This window comes from Osmerus mordax, chromosome 20 (assembly GCF_038355195.1).
Source record: "Osmerus mordax isolate fOsmMor3 chromosome 20, fOsmMor3.pri, whole genome shotgun sequence".
NCBI lineage: Eukaryota > Metazoa > Chordata > Actinopteri > Osmeriformes > Osmeridae > Osmerus > Osmerus mordax.
In genome coordinates this window covers 5,886,644-5,899,554 of record NC_090069.1, presented here as the reverse complement: position 1 = coordinate 5,899,554, position 12,911 = coordinate 5,886,644, and the positions used below count along the sequence as shown (strand labels likewise).

Genomic DNA, 12,911 nt, shown 5'->3' with positions numbered 1-12,911 from the left:
ATGCATAAATAGCATTCCATAAACATCTTCAAATAAAATAATCCCCTCCAGCAGTTTTTTGAAAAAGCCCCTGCAGCAGCTCCTCTTTCACATAGGGCTTTAGATCAGCTTTGGACGGCTTTTACATGGCCCTTTTAAGTTTTTACGCTCCCCTTTTGGCAGACAGCAAAGTGAAGTGTACCAAGGCCTGCACTCTAAGAGCACGGTGGTTATAATGAATTAAATATACCAAATCCTCAACCCGGGCCTCCAATGAGAATTATTTGTCTTATTAAAGCGGCATAAAACACTGATAAAAGTTTCATGCAGCTGTTTTTTTCTTCTGATTTCTCCCTCCAACTTAGAAGGGAAATGCAGTGGCATCTTGTACAAAGATCATGCAGGGATGAAGCTGCTGTAAGTGATAAAGGAAGGCATTCCAGCTCTGTCTTATTGTGAAAATAATTCATGGTCTTTGGAAGAGTTGAGCGTCTTTGGGACCAGCCACTTTGTTTTTTACATATCCAAGCCTCCACTAAAATTAAGTGACTTCATACTGGAAACAAACAACATTTATTTATATATCTACAAATACATAATGAAATGTTTAAATATTCATGTTGAGCAATTAGCGCTGAACGAGATAGAATTATGTAATTACGTTTTAAGCAACTCTTAAACATGTTTATTTGAAATGTAATTCAGTTTTAAGACAACTAAGGCAACACATTATAAATGCAATTATGTATGAACAGAATCTGTATGTGTTATGATATTCTATTTCTGTTCAGACCTGATATCAGAATCATGTATGCTGCAAAATAAGGCTTTCGCTTTGAAGTAGTATTTAAGGTCACTATAACTGTGGTTACTGTATGACATTATCACGTTGTTTTCAACACCAACAAATACATGTAAATAGCTAAATACAGCTGCATTTGGTAAACTATCTCTACCTCTATTTGCAAAACTATTTGGATTTTGAATCTTGTGGATTTCGAGTATTCAAAACAATAAAAATCTCCATTCTTTAGACTTGAGCAATTTTCTTATTTGCTGTTGAGCTATTGCAACTTGACACAGACAAATGCACTAACAAAATGATCTTTCCACAACATTGTACGAAAACACATTTCATCATCATTGCAACACTTCAGTCAAAATGGTATCTGTGAAAGAACAGACTGTGAAAGAACAGTTGTCTGTTCTTTCACAGTAATACAAGTAAGCTAAATATTCCACTTTCACAGTAATACTAGATGCAGTGCACGTTTGAACGTCAATGCTTAAAAGGGAATGTCTGAGCTCAAATGTATCTATTCTCATCAAACGAATTGCTAGGCTCTTAAATGAGAACTAAAGACATAGTATGATAAAAGTAGCCTATAAATAGGACTGTCTTGCACAGTACTGTTGTTATTGGATCTGCTTTTGTAGCAATATTCTCATCTCACTCTATGACATTCAACAATTAACTTGTAACTTGGCATTTGCCCTCAAATTGAAGCACCCTTCACACATCATAGAATAGTCAATCCGATATTAAGTAAACAAAAGCAAACTGGTGTGTCCTTCGACAAACAGTTTAGCCATCAATAAAGCAGAGACGGTGTCTGTGTCTGAAAACAGAGCCAATCGTTATTCCATTTCATTTGAATGAATCTGCAAGACCGAGGCCTACACATAACACAAATAAATGGTATGAAACCAGGATATCTGGATACAAATGGATGTAATATGCTGAGTGAGGAAAGAATGAGTTATGTATGTATTTGTTAGGAAGACGGGAGATAGGGACGAATATCAAATAATTCCTTAATCCATCATAAAAGGGGGAAATGGCCCCGCGTGCACATTGCAGATTCGAGAAAAGTTCAACAGCCTTGCTAATGTCATATTTCCCCCCCCCTTCCATAAAATATATGGGCTTAGGCCGGTGGCGGGTGGGTGCACTCGAAAGCTTTTATCCCCGGTGACAAAATTATGGATGACAACGCATCACAAACGGCACTTATTTCATATACACGTGTCGTGGGAGGGGGGGATGTAAAATATTGAAAGCGGCGCCAACGCCAGGCGGAACATTTACTTTTCGGAAATGAAAATTTAATGCTGCAATACTTGAGCACAATTTGGTTAACCTGGAGGAGGGGAGGGGCATGGAGGCATCAGAGGCAACGTTGAATTCATCAGCTGGGTCTTTTTTTACTGGGGCCAGTGTGCTACAAGCCCTCCGCTGAGGAAATACATCAGGCCTCCGTGCCCCCATGCTTTAAGAGGCTGTGACGGTGATGGAGCATTATTGGTTCTCATCTCACTTCTGCGCCAGGGACATGTCTTAAAAGCATCTGGGGTTGAACAATGGGGCAGTACACAGGGCGTTCAGTCAACAACACCAGCAAACTCAAAGTTGACCAACACATTGTCATGTGCTGACGGTCAGGGTTATGGAGCTAGGATTCTGAAGATTCATTGGAGGGGTTTGACAAGGGTTTAAAACTAGTCAGATTTTTGGAAACTTGACAACACTGATCTACTGACGAACTGAAATCTTCACCTCAGTGAGAAGATGCACCATCTGCATGCTGTCTTTAAAAAAAAACACTATTGGTTCAGTCACAGTCAAGAAAGCCAGAAGTGAAATATGTGATGATGTGGTAGTTAGCAGCAGTTTGCAACTTACAACAACAACAACATGGTTGGCCTTGGGCTGGTGCATTATCTCAGGGAACATATCATTTCTTCAGCGTTCTGGCAACCGTGTACCGTTAATCAATTGTTCTTTCACTTGATGGACAGTCATTCCTAGACGCCATCACCACCCCCAGATCGCAATTTTACCATCCCTGTCAAGCCTAATTAACAAGCCAGACGTGCAGTAGGGAACATTTTTGCAATTAACCTGCTAAGAAATAGTTGCAGGATGCTAATTGCCATGCTAGTTGCCATAGAGGCTCATTACCATATCTTATATGTGTGAAAGAAACAATCATGGGATGGGTTTTCACCTATACCGCAGAAATCCCACCCGTTCCATACACCAGGGATGAGGGGAGGCGAGGTATTTTATCATCAACACTAAATTATACTTTTTTTTGTAACTTTCCCTAGCCTTACTGGTGAATATTTGAGTAAGCCAAAAGAAAGAGGGCTGAACCAGACTAATAAATAATTTAGAAACCAGCATAGTTTTTAGTACCAGTAATCATTTGCAACAGAAATAAACAAGTCCACACTGAAAGCACAGTGAAAACCCTGTGTACTGCTATAACTAATGAAACACATAGACCCAACAAGCCAATATGAACCAGGAAAACCACAGCTCATAACATGCCTTTAGGAGCATCAAAAATCATATCAGGGATTTCACCCGATAATGTTCACACTCTAGTCAATTTTCCAAACCACTGGTTCATAATGTCCATCTTAACATTTGTCAAAGAGACGCAAAATAGGTGGAAGCTCACCAGTATGGTACAGTACTTGTTGTTAAGAACCAGTGACTGACTTAAGGAGTATAGTAGAGTAGTTTAACAAATCCCAAATGTCTTGTCATTTCTCAGAAATGTCATCCAGATATTGCATCTGTAATGGTTTGTGGTATCTGCCCTCATACAGTATGCACACAAAGGTGTGTGTAGCTATATGGCTAGACCAGTTATACAAGCAGCTCTCTCTACAAGTCTTCCTCCTGTTGCATTTGACACCACTCACATTAAGTGACTATGACTGACACCGAACTTCAAGGTTTTGACAGTTGAAACCATGAAACATGCAGTACCAGACTGACATTTTGAACTAGATTACTCCAAAATAATTATTGTATACAGAAACTGCAGCAATATACTATGTTAAAATAGTTGTATTGTACAAGAGATGAAAATATGTGACTAATCTTCTCCCCTAGACTATTATTCTTGATATTATGAATATAGATATAACTGTAAGTAGTAGTAGCAGTAGTACTCTAGTTATTATTATCAGCATATTATTATTATTATTATTTTGGTGGAGGTTGCACACACTTTATCTAATGAACATGCAGACAGATTTATTCATCTCATTAGCTCTCTATTTGATTGCCCTGAGAGGGAATGTCCCCCACAGGCTTAAGAAATGCTTACCTCCTGAATCTGAGTTGGCTGGTAAATCAAGTTAATGATTTCAATTGCCCTCACTTCGCTTTATTACAATCTAAGCTCACAATTGATTCAGCCAAGCGTGAATGTACTCTATACAGAATGTCATTAAGAATATGTATTTGGTAGAATGCAAACACATCATTTGAGCCTGTGGATTGAGGAAACAATACAGCAGTTATACTGCGTACTGTACCTGTGGTGTGTGCCAGGAGAGCTATGGTCTACTTAACTTCGCCTTTCCCAAAAATAGAACTACAGTGAAGACTAAAAGCTTATTCTATGTGCTTCATGATATCAGATTCTGGACATATTTCTTTGCTCAAAATATTAACCTCTTGCTGCATTGACTGGAGAAGACTGGTTCTACTTCAGCAACACCACTGTAATTAGCACATCAAAGTGAAAGTATCTAGGACAACGGCAAATATGCCCTAGGCTTGTAATTGTATAAAACTGCCCAGATTTTGTTCTAAAGCATTCAGGGAATCACCTCAATCCTCTTCCCTCCTCCAACCAAATGTTTCCCTCTTTTCCCTTCTAGGCGAGTCAAGAAAGGTATCAGGGAACTTAACAGAACATATATTTAAATCTCTATCCATTAATAATAAAACATTAATAGTAACATACTATTGTGTATAGAGTTCATGAGGAAATCTGAAATACTCTGATTTCAAAAGTTGTTTCTCCCAAAAGAGAAATTACTGTCTTGTCATTAAACCAGAAAATCACAATGGAATTAACGTACACCCAGTTCTACCTCTGCCTCCCAAGAAAGTGAAGCCCATTTTATAGGAACAAAAACACTGTTTTGTCAAATTGCTTCTCATTTGAAATGGTACGGTAAAGGAACCGTATATAAAAATACGATAAAATGAGTTAGAACACTTAGAAAGTGTTTGAACTTGTCTTTTCGTTTTCTCAGCCAATTAACAGTTCCCTCCAAATCTGGAAAATAGACATTTAGGGTCCACTGTAAATTTAACAATAACCTATTTGTGTGACTAACAGGTAAAACAACAGAATTATACATTCACTCGATCTATTCTGCTACATGTTTTTCAGACGAATCTTCCTCATACGAGTCATGGGCACACAGACACACACAACCTTACACACCACACACACACAGGCTTACACACACACACACAAACACACACACACACACAGCGTCACACATAAATGCCTCTTCTGTTTTTCTCCTGTTGCAGTCCCAATAAACTTTCTTACATTGGTTTACATGGTTACCAAGCACACACTTCCCACTAAATGTATCTCCTCAAACTAAAAAGACCCCCCATTTTAAGATTACAATTACAGTTGATCAATTTGTTAACATTTCTCATAAAAGTATAGTTTACTACCAAGCACATTGCATACTGACAGTTTTTTTTTATATACTGCTTATTATATTCCATACATCACAAACACAAGTGATGTTTGCACACTAGTATGAACTACATACGTGAATATTCAGGATGAATCTATAAAAAAATCTTAAAGAATGTCTAGTCATGTGTAGGTGAATTTTATATTACACCAACCAGCTTCTTCTGCCTATGGCACCCCTTTAACACACAAGACAGCATTTCACGGACTATGGGAGTATTCCGATCACGGATATTTTCCATATCAACAGATTTATAGTATTCACCAATGCCTTCCTCCATGATGAGTAACCAGCCAATCCTAGTGGGCTTAAAAAAATTACGACTAATCAGAGTTAACAATCCAAGCCCTCCTGAAACCCCTAAAAAGCAGAACTTGTGCATGTCCTGCACTAAATGTGATTTAGAACAAATAAAAGGAATACAAGAAAATAAACGTTCAATAAAAACTATGACAGGAGTCTCCAGACTCTACAGTAGGCAATATGATGACAAGACTGTAACCGTACTGGGATACTGTACAAAGCATATAATCGTCTTTGACTTCAAGCTGCCAAACACCACTTGAAAAAATGGTTTACTAATGCTTTGTCTAAGTGGAATATAATAAGGCAATATTGTCAACAAGACTTACGCGAGTGAACAATAATTTCAATCATTTGCTACATGGGACTTTGTAAAACTCTGATTCAACCAATTGAATTAGTAATACACAGAAATGAAAGGAATTAGTTAAAAAAAATTATGAGCATGTTTTTTTTTTATATTAATGGATAATGTGTGTGTGTGTTACTGTGTGTGTGTGTGTGTGTGTGTGTGTTGTGTGTGTGTGCTGAGATTTCAGCATAATTCCATGTCCGCATTCTGTACAAGTTCAGTAACTCAACAATCCTCAAACAATTGCTACAAATGTATGCTGTATAAAATTACAAATGTCTCTTTTAGTTGACTGTCTCTCTCTGTCTCTCTCATAATGTTAGTTGTCTCTTCATTTAAAGTTATGGCGTTCCACCAGTCACTTCATAACCACATTTCCCTATGCCCTGCTAATGTTTTAACTTGTTGGTCACCAGTTTATCACTGATGCCTCAGTGTCATGTTTTCTGAAACCCCATAGTCTCCTTTTAATGGTGACCCTATAGCGCATATCTCATTCAGGTATGGTCAAACTGCTCTTCAACTGTGGTCTATGTGTTTCCTCTTTTTCTTTTCTCAAATCATTGATTCAAATAAGTAAACACTGGTTATATTACTCCTAAATAATTCATCTATAGGCTACTGGGCCTATATGAACATATACAGCCTGTATTAACTCAAATGGTATATGCTCAATGACATAGCCTACTGCAGCCTATGCAGTTTGCTCTTAATGAGGCGCAATGCTTTTGTCGCGTAGCCTAATCACTAATGGTTTAAAACATGTTTAGTGGTCAATGATTTGTGTGTTTTTTTGTTGTTGTTTTTACATTAACATGAATTCCACCATAGCAGTATCGATGTTATCTTCGTATGATAGTAGAATCCTATTCTGCGTGCATGTCTACTGCTCGGACACGGATCATCAGTTAGCTCGAGTCAAAAGAGAGATAGGTGTTGAGGCACACTGGTCGCCCGCTAGTCGAGTGCATGCTGTGTTCGGCTCCCCCCGACTCATCGACGAATTGTGTGGATAGAAATGTGTGTTGTTGGTTACCACATCTGTACGTTGTATAGCCTAGGCAACTGTACATAAAAATATAAATTGGAGCGCAAACATTGCGGTAGATGATGGGCTAACCTAGAGAAAATCTCGTTGAAATAAACGATGCAGTTGCCGCTCAATTCAATGACTTGACAACAAACTATAAAATATTGCTTTTTTGACTCACCCGTTTTCTCTTTGATTTCGCAGAGAACGCTGAAGAGCGCTGGTTTCATTCTGTGACAGTTCAATCCATGTTTCCTATGTCAATAAGGACAATAAAAAAAATCTTAGTTAGTAACAATAGTTATACCATTTCTTGTTGAATAATTGGAGACCCTCAGCAATTCAATTGTTTTACTTTGTATTTTTTAGGCGGGAATTATGGTTTGCCCTATTCTAACACAACACAAGTCAATACATATTGCTTTTTTAAGTTTTAAATTTCATCAGATCAGTTACAATGGTGCAATTGAGGCTGAACACTTTAACCAATTGCATGATCAATTAAATGTAATAATTATTGAACATCACCAGGTTATCATACCATGACAATAAAGCATTTCCATTAATGACTCATTAATTTAAAAAAATAACTAGACTAATTGTTTATGTTTTTGAAATCTCTATCCGGCCAATTTTTATCTATGATTAAAAGAGACCAACTTTGCTTGCGCTTCATCCAGACTTTGGTCAGTAATTGTCATAATTTGATGAAGAATGTCCCCAATGTCTTGCTTTCTTCCATCCCCATCGGTACCCTCGTGTCCGTGAGGCGGCGGTAGTCCCATGCCTCCTTGTACCGGATGACCAGCTAGTGTCACGCCGCTGAGTGCCTGCATTATCCGGGCTTGTTCCTCCATATCTACCGCAACTCAATCAATGCGCTTCTTTTCTGACCACGCACAGGAAAAAAAGCGAATATACCGTGGATAGTCTCAATCACAGGGGTAATGTAGTCCAGTCGAGAACAGACACGAGATCAATACACTGGAATAGGAGGCTATTTTAGCTGTAACCTGTACAATTATTATCTGATTATTTTCCGCTTGCACTTTTCAACTCACAGGGTATGCATGCGACTCAACAATAATCTGCAATGATATATAAAGTAGCAGAGAAAAGCGAAGAAAAAAGGTGGGTATAAGTCATTCGCTGGTGTCCGAATCAATGTCTTCCAGATTACTGTAATTTCCACCGTGCGTTCTGTTTTGACTTCATCCTCGTTCAGCTCTTCAAACTTCAAACGTCAAACTTCCAAGATTCCAATGAACCAACAATCCAAGCGCAACTCCAGAGCAAACCAAAAATGAAGGCTACGCGAGGACGTCAATGAAAGGAAAGTTGTAAACTGCAGTTTCTTTCTCCGATTGCTATGCAATACCTGCAGCAATAGTGAAGATACGGATGCTGATGAGGAGAATAGCCAACTGTTTGGCCACTTTTCAAAGTTCAACGTTTACACAAAAAAAATGAGATAAGATGTAGGCTATTCTTAGGCTACGCATCAAAAACGGTGCGTAATATGTATACTGTAAAACTGATAGCATTCAGTTGCATGACGGCTTTCGATGGTTAGCTAGCGATTGACAAGGTGCCACTCGACTAGCAAGGACGTGATAGACTGAAAGCTGGAGTGAGGAGCACAAAAAATAGAAGATCTCTGTGGACATTTATGCTCCACCCCTTTCGGGGTTGCACGCTTTTGCCACTACATGCCTTCAACTAAAATACATAATTATTACGATGAGAGATGCCACCAATAAGATCACTTATTTTTGTGTAAGCATATGACATTAACTAGCCTGTACTTTTCTAATTGCAAAGGAGTTATGCACAAAAGGTATAGTCACTGGTGCCGTAAAATATATTTGGAGATGGACGCACATTAGAAAAAGATCTGGACGGACAATGAATAATAGGATAGCCTATGTGCTTGGAAAGGTGCGCCGAATACTGAATTCTCTGCTCCCAGGACCACAGTGCCTATTCTTGGTGAGTGTGGAGAACGGGTGCGTGTGGTATAGAATCCTCAAACCACAGACGATCAAATATGCTAATGATAGATTTAAGAAATAGTGTCCCACCCGTGATATAGGCTACATGTATAGCTATATAGACATAGGTACTTTCCATGGTGATTGTGGATATTTGCGGATTATTTGCATGGTCCTCCTTTTGGGTTGCTATCACACCACCATGAAGGTATTGGATGCCTAAGCAGAAACAAATACATTTATTTTGTCCTGCAATTAAATATGGTACCGGCTTAGATATATTTACGTTAAATAGCCTACAAGATCAAATTCTTATTGGGCTTTTGGAAAATCAAACATAAGGGCTAGTTGACTTGAAATCATATTTTTAGTCAAATCTAATCAATGGGTTAGGATTTTTTTTTTTTTTTTTTACAGATATTGCCCATAAACTGTAAACTCTGTCAATGGTGTTTTGTTCAGCATTTTAGTTTGACAGTGGGGTGTACGACAGTTGTTTTAGTAGGCTATGAAACTAACACCTCATCCCCCAAATTATCCCATGTAGCCAACACAACCACTAGATCTGGGAGACTAGAATAGTTTAAAGTGAGTTAAACATTTATAGTGCAGTATGAAACTATACTGTGTGGAGTAGGGATTATTTTCTGTCACTTTGCAGATATTACAAAGAAAACCTTCTTATTTCTATTAATAATTATTTTACAGTTCTGCAATGCAGATTTACAGTTGTGTTTTACTAGTTGTTTGAAAGATGCTGCATCACATCAAGATGGTACCAGTGATGAAGAAGGCCATATTTTGTATCAGTTGGTCACATTATTTTGTGTTCACGCTGAACACAATGGTAAGATATCTTCTTTTAAGAACAATGGCTGATAAGTTAGCCACACATAAAGTAAGACTGTTGTAACAACAACATAATTGGGAATTTATTTTCAGTAAATGTTTATATAGCAGAAATAAAAAACAGTTTCTCATGGGCTTGTCTTAACCTTATAGTATTAAATCCTCCTGTGATTTTGTGTAAGTATTCATTGTTCTTCATTGCCATAGTTTTAAACTAGACATTTCCTGAAAAACAATATAAACTAACCCTTTGTCAAGAAACCCTGTACAAGAACGCTTTAACTGTTGTAGAGGTGGGGCAGGACATCAAATGTTTTTCTTTCATGTTTTCCTTATTTTCTTGTTATTTTCCCCCTGAGTTATATGATGACACTTGCTTTTTGCTTGACCTTGAAGTACCAGCACATCACCACTCCCTGGAGTTGAGGAGCAAGAGGAGCTCCTGAAATGGATGTAGCATTTATCACTGAAATATGCTCCTGTCAAAGCATACTAGTCTACACAAACCCAATGTGAGATCACAGGTATCGAGTACCAGTTAGGGGACTGTGTTAGAGTCTGTGTATGATTAACACATGACAGTTAGTGACTTTGTCTACTGTTCTCTCCATTCCAACTTTTCAGGAACCCAACATCCACTGCCTGCAAATTTAACAAATGTGTTGTTAATTTTACAGACTGAGAGACAAGACACATACTCACGCCTACGCCTGTTCTCCCTCTGTCTCCCTCTGTCTCCTCTCTCTCTCTCTCTCTCTCTCTCTCTCTCTCTCTCTCTCTCTCTCTCTCTCTCTCGGACATAGAGAAAATGTCAGTTATTTTACTTGTCAGTATTGTCCTGTTAAACCCAACTACACACAAGTTGATAAATAGCCCACAAACTGAGCATGTGATTGTAATTCATGTTTCAAATCAAATAAAGGCTGTTACAAATTATGAATGAAAATATAGTATGTGCAATACATTACATAGCTGTTCATTGGTTCAGGTTATATCAGTTCACACACTTGAATGTAATAGGTTCGGCAGAACGTCTGTCTTGTTCTGAAGGGGGCGTTTAGATACTTCACTTCCTGTGTACAGGAACTGCATCTGGCAAGGGAGGTAAAACATTGTCATAGAGTTAATTGTGATTTTCTAACTGATTATAGTGTTTAGTGCGCCGTTATTGAAATGAGACAGTATTATTGGAAGTATGCACAAATGATACGGTATATCCTGGATAATCCCTTATTTCAAACAAGGCATGCATAACGGTACGTTTGATTTTTCTTTCTGAAGAGCTAGCTAGCAAGCCAACCAACCAGCTTGGCATTAGCCTGGCTAACAAGGCCTGCGCTAGCTAGCTAGTTTGCTAATCCATACACCTCCGTATTGGAAACTGAATGAAAATATGCAAAGAGAACATCAGCTAACGTGAAATATGCTCTACAAGATATCCTTGTGATCAAATAATTTAATTTTAGAAATGTACACTCGGCCAAACAAGTCCCATGACATTGTCAATCACTGCAGCTACTAAGTTGCTAGCTGGATACTGTAGCTTTCTATATTACCAGGCAGCACAAAACATAGCGGCTTGCGCGCACTACGATCCCAACTAGCCAAGTGGCCCAACCAGATAACCAGCTGTTAGACTGTGAACTGGTTGGCCAACTATCCCTGTCGAAGTAAATGTTTTATACGGTCTTCGGGTTTTGCATGCTGAAATCGACACTTGATTTGCAGTGACGGGAAAGACCCTCCTAAACAACAACATTGAAAGGCGCGAGCTTGCTAGCAAGAATCTAGTGAGATACTACTACTAGCTTGCAACAGCCAGAGCACACGCGAAATAACTTGACAGCATACATCACACTAGCGTTGCAATTTGTGTTATAGAATGTTTTTCCTCGTTTGTTACACCTGTATTTGGTTCATGTTGATAATGTCAACAGTGTGCAACTTTTGTTGTGAATAACCGGGTGGTGTAACAGGTTTTAGCTTTAAGCCCTCGCATTGGATCATTTCAAATGTCAAAACATATTTTGTTTACGGAAGTGATTGCCTTTCACATTCTTCGACCAGAATTATAAGGCGTTTATCCCAAGGCGTTTATCCACTCTGGTTTAACCTACGATATGGTAGTTTTCCCTGTTGCGCCGAACGTCAGCTGGTCTAGCCCAAACTGGATAATAAAAAAATATATAAATTCCTGCTCATTCTTTCAATTGAAGTAACATTTTGATTGATGTGATAATATTGAAATTACCTGAATTTACTGATGGTGACAATTATTAGGCTACCGCTGTGCAAGTATGTGTTAAGTAAGTAACAAAAGTAAGTTATCTCTGAAGGCTGTCGTCACATGAAGGATAATATTAAGCAACAATTATATGAAAGGTTTTAGCACTTAACTATCCTGGGATGTTAAGTCCTCGGTCGTCTTTCTCTTGACAGCTTGGCGGCATGACTCTTTATCAAAACAATCTATACCCAGCTGTCCAAATAAAGATGGTTATAAAAATGGAGATGCTCTCAGGTTGAAGACACACACACACTAACGAGGACAAAAATATCAGCTAATGCAAAGCTGCCTGTCCTTGTCTGTCTTATCAGAGTGGAGTTCGCAAGTTACACTACTTTGTCACTTTGCTGCTTACGCTGATGTAATGTTTCTGTGGTGACAGCTGAAGGGACTCACAGGTGCCTCGCATATGTTGTCATACTTCATCAAGGCAACCTTCAGCAAAGCCATAATAGGCTAATTGCACTGTAATTATGCAATTAGCATTAAATCATACTTAAAATATTTGGATTTTTCTCCATTAGTAACGTGTTGGGGAATAACAATATTTAAATTGGTTCCATTTGAAGCTTGCATTTTGCTATTATAAAA

At 38.3% G+C, this 12,911-nt stretch overlaps 1 protein-coding gene across 5 annotated transcripts in view; it reads right to left on the bottom strand.

Moving 5' to 3' along the window:
• Positions 1 to 8,053, bottom strand: part of LOC136964505 (pre-B-cell leukemia transcription factor 3-like) — a 42,977-nt gene extending 34,924 nt beyond the window's left edge. For 4 of the 5 annotated variants that reach the window (XM_067258658.1, XM_067258659.1, XM_067258660.1 and 1 more), the window contains exons 1-2: positions 7,854 to 8,050; positions 7,375 to 7,448 (exon numbers count right to left, since the gene is read on the bottom strand). In XM_067258658.1, coding sequence (XP_067114759.1) covers positions 7,375 to 7,448; positions 7,854 to 8,050 — 271 coding nt within the window. Of the gene's footprint in view, positions 1 to 7,374; positions 7,449 to 7,853 lie in introns of all 5 variants that reach the window. The other variant, XM_067258662.1, reaches the window with a different exon arrangement.
• Between the last annotated feature and the right edge of the window lie 4,858 nt (positions 8,054 to 12,911).